Below are 16,873 nucleotides of genomic sequence, written 5' to 3'. Positions count from 1 at the left end.
TTGGTTGATCATTTCATGAGTTGGGTAAAAAATTGACGAATGTTGCAAGTCGTAACATGTAAGTGATTGGTACATTAGACTAAACCAAGATACATAATAGCCGGTTAACACAGAACCACATCCACCACCAACTTCGTAAAACGACAGTCGTTTTGGGTTGTAGTAGTCAGCGAGGAAGAAGAACTCAACTTTCTCTTTGATCTCTGTTGTGGTCAAATCGTCGGAGTTCTGGTTGACGGCGAATCTGGTGATCGACGATGGAGAACAACACGGACGTTTCGATTCATGATTTCCTGGAGCGGATGCGTAAACCCTCCGCCGGCGATCTCGTTAAATCCATCAAAAGGTTCTTCTCTTTCTATTTCGATGCAGATGAGGATAGTCATGTGTGTGTTTAGCTTCTGTTTTCTATAGAATAATAAATAGCAATATCTAAAGCTTAGATTTTTACTGAATAGCTATGCTGGATTTGACTATGTTCTTCCATGATAGCAATATCTAAAGCTTAGATCTTATTCACTGTTAGGATAATAATACTTAAGTTGAGGAGGGTAGGTGTTTTGTGGGTTTACATTACTTCTTTTTCTCTGGCTTCATAAGACAATGTGTATGTGTTGCAGTTTCATTGTTTCATTCTTGAACAATGAGCCAGACCCAGAAAAGGATTCTGCTGCAGTTCAAGACTTCTTTTCCAAGATGGAAGCTGCTTTCAGGGCTCATCCACTTTGGTCCGGTTGTTCTGAGGATGAACTTGACAGCGCTGGAGATGTGAGTATCATCAATGTCCTTCTCTTTCCGTTTGCATCTTCTTGCCTTAATCATTTTCCTCTTAAATGTACGCGCAGGGTTTAGAGAAGTATGTCATGACAAAGCTGTTTCCCCGTGTATTCGCTTCAAACACAGAGGATGTTATATCTGATGAAAAACTCTTTCAGAAGATGTCCTTGGTTCAACAGTTCATTTCTCCTGAGTATTTGGATATAAAACCAACTTTTCAAAACGAAACATCCTGGCTGGTAAGCTGATCTAGCTCGCATATAGTGTTCCATCTTCTTGTTAGTGTTGAATATTTTACTCTCTCTCCTTTCCGCAGCTAGCTCAGAAAGAGCTCCAGAAGATAAACATGTACAAAGCTCCTCGTGATAAGCTTGTGTGTGTCCTTAACTGCTGCAAAGTGATTAATAACTTACTCCTAAACGCTTCCATTGCTTCTAATGAGAATACGCCTGGAGCGGATGAGTTTCTTCCTGTCTTGATATATGTTACAATAAAGGTATTTTTTATTGTAATGCATGTTTTGTTTGTGCAACTATGTGTGCTAGCGATGATTATGTACTCTCTTTTCGCAGGCTAATCCTCCACAGCTTCACTCGAACCTGTTGTATATACAAAGATATAGGCGTGAATCTAAACTTGTTAGTGAAGCTGCTTACTTCTTCACAAACATACTCTCTGCAGAGTCTTTCATCTCAAATATCGATGCGAAATCACTTTCAATGGAGGAAGCTGAGTTTGAGAAGAACATGGAATCTGCACGGGCACGAATCTCTGGTTTAAGCAGCCAGCCTACTGCACCATCTCCCCCTCGTGACGAGTCCACCGTTCATAAAACTCAAATGCTGAACCCCAAGAGAGAAACAACTCTTTTCCAGTCAAGATCGTCTGATAGTCTCTCTGGAACCAGTGACATACTCAACGCCAACAGTGAAATACCAGTGAAGAAAGTTGAATCCGTATCTGATTTGGAAAACAAGGGTGCTTCAAGGCTTCTGAAGGATACGGAGGCAAACAAAATCTTCCAAGAATATCCTTACTTATTTGCAAACGCTGGTGATTTGAGGATAGGAGATGTTGAAAGTTTGTTAAATAGTTATAAACAGCTCGTGTTCAAATATGTGTGCCTTTCCAAAGGATTGGGTGATGCAGCAACAACATCTTTAGCTTCATCAAGTCCACCCTTGCAAGCGTTGTCTGGTTTTGATACGGCTAAGGAACCCGAGGATGATCATACAACATTATCTTCAGATGTAAGGGAAACTGACAGGAGCGTTGATGATCTGGTGCGAGCTCTACAGAGTGAAGGGGAAGCTGTTCTTGATAAGGTCTTAGATGTAAAACAAGAAGAGTATTCCACAGTTTTGGCAGAAGAACAAACATGAAGGAGATGCCACAAAAAAATGTTTGATGAAGCAAGGTCCAAAAGAGTGAGTGTGTCAATTCAGGTACACGGACCTGCAGGAGATGAGAGCAACCAATGAAACAATTTGTAGGAAACATAAAAAATGTTTCTCTTCTGAAGGAATGGGACCATCCGAAAAATAACTTTACAATCTTTTTTTTAAATAAAATTTTGAACTATATTTAAAAACTGTGGAAAGCAAAGAAAAATTATTTAAAAGTAGTAATTTATGTTTTGCTAAACAAATCTTGTATAATTTTATTCAAGTTTGTTAGCAGACGTGTATAGATACATAATCGTTAATGGCTACAACATGGAATCAAGGACAACATAGACGACTAATAAGTGGACTTTTGGGTGTGTGTGTGTGTGCGGGAGTAATTATACAAGATTTGCCTCTTGATTCCATGTTGTAGCCATTAACGATTATGTTATCTCTTGAATGGATTGCCTCTCCTGTCGTGGTTAGCTTCAAATTCATCAAAAGAGTGCGACCTCTGGAACTCAATCGGAGGAACTCAGTTCAGCTTTGTTTCTATATGCAAACATATCATCTATCCATGAGAATCAATGTGATCTACAGAACATTTGAAAGTCAAAAAAAAAAATTACGTAATATAAAAAAATTACGTAATATATCTGAGACATAGTTTGTAACGTTCCTAGCTTGAGCAATTCATGCTTTATAAAAAGTTTAGCAATGAAAACCAAGAAAAATTAAAGAGAGCGAACAACAAACTGTTCCAAAGGCATAAGACTGTTTAAAAGGTTACAAAGGCATAAGACTTTCAATGTGATTCGGGAAAGCCTTGAAACAACCAGCATGAGTGGAACCTTGTACTTCGAAAAGCTTATTTAAAGGTGAGAGAAAGTTTTGAAACGACCACTTGTGTTTATCTGTTGCATCCTCCAACCTCCACAATCTTTTATCATTATCTTCATCAATACAAGCTAATCTCCCCTCGTAAGATATCAGCAAATCCCAAGATATCAGCATATCCCAACGAATGCATGTGGGTAGTTTTATCATATGGAATATTTCAGATCTCACATCAAAGCTCATTACAACCGTATCATACCCTGGACGATTACATGCTAGATAATATATCACCCCCTTGATGCATCGACCAGAAGCAAAATCTTGAACACTATGCTCAAAGTTAGTTTCGACGGTCCTCCATGATTCTTGCCCTGATCCCAAGGTAAAAACTCGGCAGACGTAGCATGTTTTTTTTTTGGGAAGGCAAACTACTTTGTGTTTACCTTGGACTGAATCGTATCCTAAAAACACCTTCATGTGTTTGGAGCTCATTTTGGGTTTGGGTAAAACTAACAATTGTCCCATGGTAGGGTTCTGGTTTCCGGGTGTCTACATCTTCAATGCAGATCAAGCCGTGCACAGAATCCATATGGGAGAAATAACAATGTTTTCCAGGAACTTTTGTAGGATAAGGATGAATAGGCTGAGAAGAAGAAGAGTCAGACCTGATCGAATTCACAAACATATTGTGACCTTTTATTGAACAGAGTAGAAGACTTGGCCGTGTAGTTCCAAACGACTTGATGGAGCATGGTTCAGTGGTGATTGATAACCAAAGCTTTGACACGCAACGAAACCTCCCAACGGATTTGGCAGGCAACCGAAAGAGAATCTCTGAGGTTAGATCGCTGGGTAAAGAAGAACCTAATGTCGATTGTTTCTTCATCTTACGTGAAGAAGACTCTCAAAACCCTAATTTTTTCACGCTTGGTTGCTCTCGACCTTTTCCTTAATATTATGAATTTATGATATACACGTCCTATTAAAAGGTACATTAAGCGGAAAAGATAAAGAGTTAGCTACACTTATTTTTGATTAATTCATTTTCTTTATTTCTATTTTCCATTTTTTGTATCCTTTTAATATTTACGCTACTAATTTTATTTGACAATATACACAACAATGTTTTTTTTGAATGATTGTTTGAGGTTCATTAGACTGGGTCTCTCTTTGGCCTTCGACCCTTCTTGAACTTTCTCAATGTTGGCTCCATTATCACCAATCTTTCTTTTTACTCATGTTCTTCCTCCGTTTTTATCTGCTATAGTAAAACACCTAACTTCTCTTCTTTAGCATTTCACTTCAGATGTTGTTTTCTCGATATTCACATTGACTTGTTCGAAAAGGAACTGCAGTTTCCAATATCTGTATGGGACTTATCCTGTAATGAGATCTCCCTGATTGCAACTAAATCGTATGTTTCCTCCTTCAGCTTGTATGTTCCCATATGATCATCCAATTCATTCAAAAAATAATCAAGGAGCAGCGCTGAAGCAAAAGATGAAACTAGCACCAATCTATATCCACCAGAGGTCTCTTACGAACCTATTGCAAAGAGACCACTTGAGACCATTGCATCAGTTGCAAAGAAACTCAGATTATTATTGCGCCATTTCTCACTTATTAGTTAGTGAAGTATACAAGATTAGTTTCAATACAATAACCCATACAAATTAACTTACTACGTATAATGCTTGCTAGTTACTAATTGCACGCAGCGGTTTTTTCACTGTATGACTACCATTGATGAAGTTGAGAGGGAATCTAGCTGGTATTGCATTACATGTATCGGAGAGATACCTATAGCATCTAAACAAATCATTGGTGGTATATGTATATATCATTAGCTATGTCTCCAGATAGGATACTCAACAGCTTTGAGAACATGTTCCCATCCGTTATTAACCATTCATTTTCATAAAAATTGTTCATGTATGTATCTTGTTTACATTCATGAATTAGGATTTAGAATAAGATATGGCCTCACAAATCAAACAGAGGTCCAGTCCCAAGTAACCGACTAACCGGGCCAGATTCGAGAGGAAGAACTTTAGAATTGTGATGCTCTTATGATTTTTTAATAGCTTTTTCTAACTATCTTTATATCTTGAATTGATTTGTAAGACTCCATTAGCTCATCCTATAAATGTGCATTACCAGATTCGATTACGGAAACATGGAAAATGTATGTGACAAAAAGCTCAGAAGAAGTAAAGAGAAGTGCCGCCCTGCAAGCATGTCCCAAAGGTTTTTTTTAGATTAGACGCACTGAAGATTTTGATATTTTCTTGTGATTGAAAAAACTTTTACTGTTTACCATGTTGCATACTGAAAGCATGAGTATCTTGAGATTTGAGAGAATGCTTTAGTAATACAGGAGCTTATTTTTTGTTCTTAAAAAGACTAAGGAAAAAGGGTTAAAAAGAAGTAACAGAGCACATCCACCATTTAAGAGGTCCTAGAATCACATTCTCCATTTTCTCTATCATGTGATCCTCACCTTCCACCTGGATTTCAAAATTGTTCACAGACACTAAATAACTTATAATCACAATGTAAAGATCCTGTTATTTAGCTCTTCGGTTACTGGAAGATCACTTTGGTTTTTTATGCAAACAAAGAGACCACAAGAAAGAGAGATAAGCATAAGAAAACTCTATAAAGCATAGCTTTTACTTGCAAACTGAAACCAAAAGGAAGTAACAGCAAGTAAAAGCTGTTTGAATTTCGGATATTCATTATAGAAAAAAGGCAGTAACACAAAGTTAACTTGTTCAGCTCATCCTCAGCTTTCTTCTACGTCATCTTTTAAACCAAATCATGTCTCCAACTACTTACTACTTCTGTACATCCCAAAAAGATCGTCCATGTACTTTGCGGTTATGGTTTTGCTCTGTGTTTAAGTCATGTATGTTCATGAATCACCTTGCTTTTTGGGCGATAACGGTTAGTACATTCACCTTATCAAGAGTAACCGGTGATGGTTCTGCGTTCATGGAGCTAAGCGTGACTCTCACTTTCGTCATGAGCATGGAGAAGACAATTAAAACTGTGGTTATCTGAATGCAGAAGATTGTACTACACAGTGCATTAACAAAACATAATAACTCCTCTTTCCATAGTAACATGTGCTAGTTGCCGAAGTGTTTGAGTATAAGAGAGTGGAGCTTGACAGTGGTGAGTAAGAGCACGGTAGGGGCAGCTAGGTGTGATTTCAACTTTTTTCCCTGAACGCTGCAGCCGCCTTGTCCCAGTGGGCCTCTACAAATCACGCAGTTGGATGCAAGCTTGTTTGCATTGGCCCTGTGGTGAATGTTCACCTTCGGGACCAGGCTGCCATTGAGTTTTACCGGAAATTCACAAAAAATTACGTCGATGATCATGGATAGATGGGATCACATTTTTTATTTTTTTTACTTTCATGATCAATCTATCCATGAGAATGTGATCTACAGACCATTTGAAAGTCGAAAAAATTACAATATCTGATGCTATTATATCTGAGACATAGTTTCTAATGTTCCTAGCTTAAGCAATTCATGCTTATAAAAAGTTCTACAATCAAAACCAACAAAAAAGACTGAAAAACAAATTGTTCCAAAGACAAGACTTTTTAAAGGTTACAAAGGCATAAGACTTTCAATGTGATTCGGGAAAGCCTTCACGCTTTGCCCAAAATTTTCCTCTACTATTTCTTCAAAATTGAGACTTCTACAAATGTTTCTCACCGGGTCGTAGAATTTGATATAAGAAGATTTGTAGAACTTGAAAGGTACATAAATAAACTCACCAGCATGAGTGAAACCTTGTAGTTCGAAAAACTTATATACAGGTGATAGAAAGTCTTGAAACGACCACTTGTGTTTATCTGTTGCATCCTCCAAACTCCACAATCTTTTATCATTATCTTCATCAATACAAGCTATTTTCCCCTCGTAAGTCATCAGCACATCCCAATGAATACTTGAGGGTAGCTCTATCATATGGAATATTTCAGATCTCACATCAAAGCTCATTACAACTGTACCATACCCTTGACGATTACAGGCTAGATAATATATCATCCCCTTAATTATGCATTGGCCAGAAGCAACGGCTTCAACACAATGCTTAAAGTTAGTTCTGACGGTCCTCCATGATTTTTGCCCTGAACCCAAAGTAAAAACTCGGCAGACGTAGCAAGTTTTTCTATGGGGAAGGCACACTACTTTGTGTTTACCTACGATTGAATCGTATCCTAAAAAGACATCTGCATGTCTGGAGCTCATCTTTGGTTTTGGTAAAGCTAATAATTGCCCCATGGTAGGGTTCCAGACTAAGGGCACTTTGGACTTTACACCATTAATGCAGATCAAGCCGTGCACAGAATCCATACAGGAGAAGTAACAATGTTTTCCTGGAACTTCCATTGGATAAAGATGAAAAGGCTGAGAAGAAGAGGAAGACCTGATCAAACTCTGATGACTAACAAACATATCGTGACCTTTTATTGAACATAGTAGAAGACTCGGCTTTGTAGTTCCAAACGACTTGATGAAAGTTGAAACTTGGATCAGTGGTGATTGATAACCAAAGCTTCGACAAGCAACGAAACCTTCCAACAGATTTGGCAAGCAACCGAAAGAGGATCTATGAGATTAGGTCGCTGGGTAACAAAGAACCTGTCGATTTGTTTCATCGTACTTTTTCAAACTTTATGGTTGTTTCAATCATACATTGTATGTTTTTAGTATTTTAATTTGAAAGCCTACATGCATTGTATATTTTTAGTATTTTAATTTGAAAGCCTTTTTACAAAAAAAAAAAAAAAAAGACTCAAAACCCTAATTTATTGAGGTTGGTTGTTGTTGATCTTTTTTTTGCTGTCGACCTTTTCTTAGGGTTTTACCTTTTTATGTATTTACTTTTTTGCCCGCTTTACATATACATATATCATCTTTATATATTAGCAATTTAATTTTATAATAATTTATTTTCAGTTTTATTAAATTATGATCATAAGAGCATGATTAAGAGCATACATATAGCTAGTTTCTAAAAGAGGTTTTTGAACTGTTTGTGGACTCCACTGACGCGTGGGTCCTACAAAATTTTTAAAAACCAGTCCCCAAAATCATGAAATAAGGATCGGTCTTTGGGGAGTTTTTGCACTGTTTGCGGGCTCTACCGACACGTGGTAGCCCGCGATTGGTTTATTTTTTAATTTTTTTTTGAAACCAAAAAGAAAATAAAATTCTTAAGGACCCCATTTGAGGTTTTACCGACAATCATGGTCTAACCCTATAACCCCAATTGGGTTTCTTAGTGATTATTTAAGTAATTAATTGTACTTAAGAACTCTAGTTAAGAAACTATTAGATTTTGTGCTTCAATGAGAGTTTCTTAATTAAGGGTTCTTAAAAAAATTATTTATTTTTAAAAGATAAAATTTATTTATTAAATAAGCATATTAAAAGATAACATTTAAACATAGATTTAAAATAAAAACATAAAAACAAGGATTACTAAAATAAACGAGAATAATTTGAAAGAAACACCCGAGCTCAGTTGTTGTCTTCATCACGTCCAAATTTACGCTAAATATATTCAACCAAATATACATTTCTTTATCATGAATTCTAGTTCGAACACCCATCATATGTGATCAAAATGTAGAAAGTGTTTTTAATTTTTTTTAGAATAATATTTGTGATCAAGGAGAGTGTTTGGTGAGAAGAATGGAAGGAGAGAATGGAACTTGTTTGGTGAGAAGGAGAGAAGAAGACTTTGTGAAGAAAATGAGAGAAGAAGACTTTGTGAAGAAAATGAGAGAAGAAGACTTTGGTGAGAATGGAACTTGTGACTTGCATATACAATACTTGTTACTTATAGTCTTATAGAGGAGAGAAGTAAACTACAACTCATGCACACATACGGACAAACATACAACTTTGTTGACACGTGTTTCTAAAACCCACTTTAAAATCGGTCACTAAAATCCTTACTTAAGGATAGGTAATATGCTTTATATTTAGTTTAGATTTATTTAAATGAGTTATTTTTTTAACAAATCCAGTTATGAAACAGGGATAATCGTGGTCTAACTCACCTTTCTGTAAACCGAGCGAGTTGGAACCCGTTCTTTACACAAAGTCCAGTTACAAATCCTGCGACAAACATGATTAGAATAGTCTGGATATGGAAAAGCTTTGAGCACATGCGTACTTATCAATTCATCAACAAAATAAACTCATTAAATACGAACAAAACAACGAGAGAGTGTACTCACCTCATGAACCAAACAATCTCCACATAATTGTCTTTGGTCCTTGTCACACTCGACAGCTTTGCGTACATGTTCCCAACCATTATTTAACCATTCATTTCATAAAAATTGTCCATGTATATATCTTGTTCCACAACCACCCCTGAATCACGAAATCACATCTACTTATCTGGAGGCACAAAGCTTGGTTTGGGATGACACCACCCGCACAATCATCAACTTCATTGGCCCAATCCATGACATGTTCTTAATTAATCCGGTTGCTTGGCAGCTGGTTATCTATGGAAACCTGGCGAGTACGGAATCACTCGGTTCCTTTAAAGCTCCTGATTATCTCCTCTCTCTCTATAGGAGAATCACAAACATAATTTCATCATTCAGACCGGGGAATCCTGAAGGCTCGAGCAAAGAAATGCACCGATCCATCCGTCTTCTGAGTTACTATCATTACACGAGCCTCATTTTTTGGGCCTTCGTGTTCGTTTCTAACTTCATAATGGGCTTTCTGGTCCATTTTGTCGATCACTAGTGTGTTTGCCTTTTTTTTTTTTGTAAAACGTAACATCTTGCCACTCGGGCTAAACTCTCAGTTGAAGCTGAGCTTGACTAAACAAAATAAATATCCATTGAATTATACACGTGGCAATACACATCTACTCTACCGAACCAGTAAAATGCGATCTCTGAGATCAATCTGATCTGTTAAACCGAACCAACCAATAAAATCGAAACAAAAATAGAGCAAAAAACAAATTGTTCCAAAGACGTAAGACTCTATTTTAAAGGTTACAAAGGCATAAGACTTTCAGTGTGATTCGTGAAAGCCTTAGTGTGTCCAAATTCGTCGTCTGAGATTCCTTCAAATTCGAGTCCTTCAAATTCAAGTCTTCTCCAACTGTTTCCCACCGGATCGTACAATTCAATATAAGGTGATTTGTTGAACGGTACATAAATAAACTCACCAGCATGAGTGGAACCTTGTAGTTCAAACATCTTGTATAAAGGTGAGAGAAAGTCTTGAAACGACCACTTGTGTTTATCTGTTGCATCCTCCAAACTCCACAATCTTTTATCATTATTTGCATCAATACAAGCTAATCTCCCCTTGTAAGTTATCAGCGAATCCCAATGAATACTTGAGGGTAGTTCTATCATATGGAATATTTCAGATCTCACATCAAAGCTCATAACAACCGCATCAGACCCTTGACTTTTAAAAGCTAGATAATATATCACCCCCATGATGCATCGACCAGAAGCAACGGCAACACTATGCTCAAAGTTAGTTTTGACGGTCCTCCATGATTCTTGCCCTGATCCCAAGGTAAAAACTCGGCAGACATGGCATGGTTTTCTTTGGGGAAAACATGCTACTTTGTGTTTACCTTCGACTGGATCATATCCTAAAAACACGTTCATATGTCTAGAGCTCAATTTGGGTTTTGGTAAAACTAATAATTGGCCCATGGTAGGGTTCCAAACTAGGGGCTTCAGGGAGTCTACATCTACAATGCAGATCAAACCTTGCACGGAATCCATATGGGGGAAGTAACAATGTTCTCCTAGAACTTTCATAGGATAAGGATAAAAAGGCTGAGAAGAAGAGTATGACCTGATAGAAGGAGTAACAAACATATTGTGACCTTGTATTGAACAGAGTAGAAGACTTGGTCGTGTAGTTCCAAACGACTTGATGAAACATGGATCGGTGGTGATTGATAACCAAAGCTTCGACACACAACGAAATTTCCCAACAGATTTGGCAGGCAATCTTAAGAGAATCTCAGAGGTTAGATCCCTGGGTAAAAAAGAATCTAATGTCGATAGTTGCTCCATCTTACACGAAGACTCAAAACCCTAAGTTGCTGTCTGACCTTTTTTTTCTTTCTTTTTACTAATATTATAATTAGAATATATATAAGGGATTATACACGTGGCAACACACATCTCCTCTACCGAACCGGTAAAATGCGATCTCTGAGATCAATCTGATCTGTTAAACCGAACCAACCAATAAAATCGAATCACCACCGACGACGAGAAAAGGAAGAAGACGCGACGACTGAGTGAGTGAGCGGCGTCCCGATGAGAACTCCGGCTCTCCTCCTCCTCCTCCTCCTGGCCTTCGTATCCATCATTCCTCCGTCAAGCAGCCATGGCGAATGGGATATCCTCACGGAGCAAAACTTCTCTTCTCAGATCCGTCTCCACCCTCACATCCTCCTCTTCGTCACCACTCCATGTACCTTTTCCCTCCCTCCCTCTCTCTCTGTTTCTCGCGTTACCTTTGCATAGTTTCCGTATAAATGTGAGTCTGCTCGAACAAATATCTCGTCAAATCATTTATTCCCACTGATTCAAAACTCTGAGGCGTGATGCATTAGCAAGATGTGGTTAATATCACTTGGCTCTAAATTGATTTGTATTGATTCATTTAGCCTCAATCCGTAATTGGAAGCCTCATAAATCTCAGAACATCCATGTGGAGTTGCTTTCACTGTCTCCTTTGTTTTCTGATTGGTTTCATTGCTGATCTTGTAGGGTGTGGCGAGTCAAGATCTCTCAAGAATGAAATAACTCAGCTGGTTCATACTAGTGACGAGTATGGCTCGTTGAAGTTGATGGTTGTGTACAGAAACTTAGAGAAGGTGTTAGCACAAGCCATTGGTGCTACCAACGAGATTACGATTTTGTACTATCACCATAGTGTTCCTTATAACTATCGTGGGAAACTCCGAGCCTTAAATATATTGTCGTCTCTTCGTCCTTATTTGGCATCTCCTCCTGAAGAACTTCCTCTCAAGCATTTGAAGTCTCCAGAGAGTTTGAAGGATTTTCTTGAATCATCTGACAAGGCTTTGATTCTGTTCGAGTTTTGCGGATGGACTAGTACACTTCTCTCTGAGTTGAAGAGGAATGTCACTGAAGATAACCTTTGGCATGGTGAGTTGACTCTGGATCTTTTATGTTTACTATATGATTTGATTTCCAAAGAGTTTTTCCTGAACTCCTGATACATTTAGTTTACTACTTTGTTAAGGTGAGTGAACTCTGGCGAGTATTAGTTCGTTAGAGTTTAGAGTATAAATTTCCATCTAACATCTCTAAGCAAAATGTCATTTATTTTTTCAGGCTATTAATCTTACCGTGAGATTAGTCTTATTCTGGTATAAGGCTTAGAATCCATCAAATTATTTTACTTTGCTGTCACTAGATTACTTTCTCCCAGTAGTGCATCAATTCTCTCCTGATATTTATTTGGTTACCCTCTTTAATCTTCAAGAATCAGGATACTATATGATAGCAGTAATGGCATATGATCTTTAGTAATTTTTATCAAAAGCTGGGATGTTTGGCTGATTCCAACTTTGCAGGAAACTTCTCCAAAAAAGTTGAAACTGACCGAGTGCTGAAGTTAAGAGGAAAAAATAACCAGAAGGTGGCTGGTAGATTCTCACTTTTATGTCTAGACCTTGTTGATTGTTGATACGTTTACTGTTTGTGTATTGCCTCCATAATGTGCCATTTTCTTTGTGCCCTAGTAGCAGACCATACAAAATGGAAATTGATGTGTAGACTCCAAAGCGGATTTGGTAGAGTTCCTTGGCTTGAGGATTTTAGCTATGTCAATGATACTGCTGCTTTGCAGGAGAATGACAGAGCAAACGGGGGTTCTGGACAGACATGTAACCATGAACAGTTCAAGCAATTCAGTTCATTCCTCTCAAAATTGATTGCCGCCGCAAAAGAGTTTTCCCTGCCTCCTGAAAGGCAAAAATTTGGTCTGATCACAGAAAAATCACTGGCTTCACCATTTACTGTTGGAGCATCTGATTCGTGGGCAGCAGTCCTTCAGCTGGCAGGATGTCCACATTGTTCAAAGATTCTCAAGGCCGGAGATGACATTCAGAGACTCTTAAAGATGGAAAATCCCATAGTCTCAGAGGTATGATTCTTTTTTTTATGTCCATATGTTTTAGTTAATTTTGCATATTCAGGTATTATTCCACTTGTTGGGGGAGAACTACCTGGACCAAAAAGAGTGTGTAACTTGCTAAGTGGGATCGTGTGCTTTGTTTGCTGTATTTATTGGTAGAAACCACTCCGTAACTTAAACTACTTGAAATCTAACAATATAAAGGACAAAGTTGGGTTTTTCATTTCAGAAGAGATGTTGCAAGAAAAATAGAAAAATCATGAAGTGACATATATAATTCGAGATTTCGCTTCCATATATAAATCGAAATCTGGTTTTGGGTTTTACTTTGTATAAAGTTTCTGTTTGTTATTTTTTCTGTCATGGTGTTGTGTGATTAGAATTTGGTTTTATATGGATCTCCCTACTGTCAGTATATCTATAACAGAAGAGAAGAGGGGAACTTTTCATGAATGCAAGATCTCTATTTTGTTTGAGTCGATACAATTTGAAATTGTAGTTGCATTTCTGCTCGTTTCATTGATTTATTAATTACTCTATTTCCAGTCCATTTATTACTAAGATTAATAATTCTGACCATTTAATACTGTCCATTGTGCATTACTTACATCAATCTTGTTTTCTCATGTAGCTGGAGGATAACCGGCAGGACCACGAGTCATCTTTGCCTGCAAATAAACCGTCGGTTATTCTTTTTGTGGATAGATCAAGTGGCTCCTTGGAAACTAGAAGGAAGAGTGTGAAAGCACTTTGTACTTTCAGGGAGGTAGCTGCACAACATAAAGTGTCTGACATAATAAACTGGGGGAATGATATTAAGTCTGAGAACTCCGTTAGCCAGGCTGATGAAGAATCGGGATCCGTGTCTCTTCAGAAAACTCCCCGAAGTTTTAAGACGATCAAGTTAGAGAATAAGGTCTCTTTTCTGATTATGGATGGGGATAAAAATGTGGCCCTTGATACTATAGCGTCAGGAATGGAAGGCAGTTCCCTGCAGGAGCTACTGACAAACCTTGTTCACAGAAGAAAAGAAAAAAAGTTAAGCTCGATTGCTAAGGATGTTGGTTTCCGTCTATTATCTGATGATGTGCACATAAAAATACTGGATGCTTTACCATCACAAGCAGAAGTTATACCTGGTCAAGACACGTCTTCAGCAGAAGGTTCCAGTGAAAGTTCTCTTGAGCCTAGAGAAGGAGATGTGCAGAACAAGGTCGGTATGAGTTCGAAAGAAAAGGACAAAATGAAACCTTCTGAAAGTGGATCATCCTCCCAAGATGATAAAGAGCAGGTTTCTACAAACAGAAGTGAACAATTAGTAATGGATAAGGCTGGGGTTTATAAAACAAAAAATGTTGAAGAAGAGATCAAGGTATTGTTGAACTCGGAATCGAAGGAAGATCTGGTGCATAGTTTCACGGGTTTATTTTTCTTCTCTGACGCAAACTATAAGTTGCTTAGGGGTCTAACTGGTGATGTAAAGATTCCATCAGCAGTAATAATTGATCCTGCTTTACAACAGCACTACGTCCTTCAAGATGAGTTAGCATTCAGCTATTCGTCGCTGGTCGACTCTCTTCATGGATATCTCAATGGAAGTCTATCACCTTATACACGGTCTGAAACCACTATTCACAAGCCTAAGGAAGCTACAGTTCCACCGTTTGTTAATCTGGATTTTCACGAGGCGGATTCTATTCCGCGTATCACAGTCAATAGGTTCTCCCATATGGTTCAGGCATGGAATCAATCCAGTGGAGAGAAGGCTCCGTGTCCTTTGTGCGAGGACGTTTTGGTCCTTTTTGGCAATAGCTGGTGTGGCTTTTGTCAGAGGATGGAGCTAGCTGTGCGTGAAGTATACCGATCACTAAAGGATTGTAAAGCGATTTTACAGAGAGAATCCAAGAACAAACATAAATCAGGTAATTGAGTCTTTATAATTATGTGACTTAGAATGACTAATAATTACGGAAACTGAAATGGACATGTATTCCAATTTTCTTCATGGTCTTCTTCTGTTCTGAAGCAGAGACACCCACTAATGGCGAGAATCTAAAGTCTCCATTGATCTACTTAATGGACTGCACGTTGAATGATTGTAGCTTGATCCTAAACTCAATAAATCAGGTACTTTTCATGATAGCTTGTCTGATTCTAGTCTGGTTTGTTCTATTGATTATAGTATTTGCATATCACAATGCAAAAATTTCTTCCTCTCAAAACACCTTTAAATATTGAGAGTTTATTTATACACCTTCACCTAGTCTCATTTCAGTATTCACTCGTTCTATGAATATGTAACGTTGCAGAGAGAAGTGTATCCTTCTGTGGTATTCTTTCCAGCCGAGAGAAACAAAGTCATTTTATATGAAGGGGAAACGTCTGTAACTGACATAACAGAGTTTCTGGCTCGACATGCAAATAACTCTCGTGAGTTTTTCAGTAAGTCAACATCACCATCCTTGTTTATTCACTTTTTACACATGTGCCAAAATATTATTATATCTGAAGGCACAACATGACGTCACTCACTGAATTTCCAGAGAAAACAAATAATATAAAAGGAACATAGTTCTGCAGGATCTTAATATGCATTGCAACTAGTGATCCTGTTTTTTTCGTAGTAGCATATTTTCTTTCAGGCTTAGCTGGTTTTGAAAACAGCATTTATTTAATACTGTTGTCATAAGCTAGACCCTAAACAAAGTAAGTTATGAATCTATCTCTGGCAGGAATCATTCCTACTCTGTCTGGAAAAGGAAGAAGAAACTCAAACAAGCTCGACCAATCTTCATCAGCTGTAAACAATGAAGTGAAAGAGAAAGACGTGGATAAACTTGTTGAGGTCGTTGTAAGCAACAGAGATCCTCCTGAAAGAGAGGTAACCCAGGACCAGGTCAGTCCCCAATCGCCTCCAACGCACTCGGTCAAACCTGCTGTTCCTAAAGTGAAAATTGGCACAATCCTGGTTGCTACAGAAAGGCTAGGTGACAGTCCACCGTTTGCAAACTCAAAGATTCTGATCCTAAAAGCAGGCCGAGAATCCGGTTTCATGGGTGTTATCTTCAACAAACGGTTACGATGGTCATCGTTCCCTGACCTGGACGGCGGCCAAACAGCTGAGCTCTTGAAAAACACGATTCTGTCTCTCGGAGGTCCAGTGATGGATCCAGAAAAGCCGCTTTTGGCTCTGAGCAGAGAGGGAGACCCCTCCACGGATCTTGAACTCTCACCAGGCGTGTATTTCCTTGATCACGAGTCGGTGGCCCGTCGAATCCAAGAGTTGAAGTCTAGAGATGTGAAACCAAGTGATTATTGGTTTTTCGTGGGATACTCAAGCTGGAGCTATGAACAGTTGTTTGATGAGATTGGTCTTGGAGTATGGGATGTTGATAACAACCAGCTTGATTTCGCTTGGCCTTGAAGCTAGCTGTTAGCATCTATGTTTCTTGTATCTGACCTCACGCGATATAGTAATGTTTTCTTTTAGAAGGAAGAATCTTAAAAATCATAGATGGTGAAGAACCCATTATGTGGGTAGAAAGATATGTTGGTCAACTGAACACTTTTGCTTTTTTGGGTTAACTGTAACACTTTAAAATGTTTTCTTTACAACAGATGAAATATTTACATAGCTTCCTCTTGCGTTTGTTACATAGCTTCCTCTTGCGT

The 16,873-nt window shown here is 38.1% G+C and overlaps 3 protein-coding genes across 15 annotated transcripts; 2 read left to right on the top strand and 1 right to left on the bottom strand.

Annotated features, from left to right (window-relative positions):
* Positions 1 to 22: 22 nt before the first annotated feature.
* LOC103869423 (vacuolar protein sorting-associated protein 9A) lies at positions 23 to 2,435 on the top strand. Of its 2 annotated transcripts, none has more exons than XM_009147506.3 (5): positions 23 to 346; positions 621 to 768; positions 846 to 1,016; positions 1,094 to 1,273; positions 1,350 to 2,420. In XM_009147506.3, exons 1-5 carry the CDS (start codon positions 258 to 260, stop codon positions 2,157 to 2,159), a joined length of 1,398 nt encoding a protein of 465 aa, XP_009145754.1. In that variant the 5' UTR covers positions 23 to 257; the 3' UTR covers positions 2,160 to 2,420. The 2 variants fall into 2 exon arrangements, with proteins under 2 accessions (XP_009145754.1, XP_033147120.1); XM_033291229.1 differs by having other exon boundaries at positions 203 to 453; positions 494 to 768; positions 1,350 to 2,435.
* Positions 2,436 to 5,609: 3,174 nt separating this feature from the next.
* On the bottom strand, positions 5,610 to 11,163 carry LOC103869422 (putative F-box protein At3g10240). Its single transcript, XM_009147505.3, has 2 exons — positions 9,982 to 11,163; positions 5,610 to 6,554 (listed from the first exon to the last, which is right to left on the bottom strand). The coding sequence occupies exon 1, from the start codon at positions 11,098 to 11,100 to the stop codon at positions 10,051 to 10,053; it is 1,050 nt and encodes a 349-aa protein (XP_009145753.1). The 5' UTR covers positions 11,101 to 11,163; the 3' UTR covers positions 5,610 to 6,554; positions 9,982 to 10,050.
* Positions 11,164 to 11,259: 96 nt separating this feature from the next.
* On the top strand, positions 11,260 to 16,857 carry LOC103869421. Of its 12 annotated transcripts, XM_009147503.3 has the most exons (9): positions 11,260 to 11,506; positions 11,806 to 12,207; positions 12,639 to 12,710; positions 12,807 to 13,210; positions 13,833 to 15,123; positions 15,228 to 15,328; positions 15,511 to 15,643; positions 15,934 to 16,097; positions 16,180 to 16,487. In XM_009147503.3, exons 1-9 carry the CDS (start codon positions 11,350 to 11,352, stop codon positions 16,186 to 16,188), a joined length of 2,733 nt encoding a protein of 910 aa, XP_009145751.1. In that variant the 5' UTR covers positions 11,260 to 11,349; the 3' UTR covers positions 16,189 to 16,487. The 12 variants fall into 12 exon arrangements, with proteins under 12 accessions (XP_009145751.1, XP_009145750.1, XP_009145748.1 ...); XM_009147502.3 differs by having other exon boundaries at positions 12,639 to 12,703; positions 12,914 to 13,210; positions 15,934 to 16,846; XM_009147500.3 differs by having other exon boundaries at positions 12,813 to 13,210; positions 15,934 to 16,846.
* The last annotated feature ends 16 nt before the right edge of the window (positions 16,858 to 16,873 follow it).

Source organism: Brassica rapa, chromosome A05 (genome assembly GCF_000309985.2).
Source record: "Brassica rapa cultivar Chiifu-401-42 chromosome A05, CAAS_Brap_v3.01, whole genome shotgun sequence".
In the NCBI taxonomy this organism is placed as follows: Eukaryota; Viridiplantae; Streptophyta; class Magnoliopsida; order Brassicales; family Brassicaceae; genus Brassica; species Brassica rapa.
Note: the sequence above shows the minus strand (reverse complement) of the source record. Positions and strands in the feature narration are given on the sequence as shown.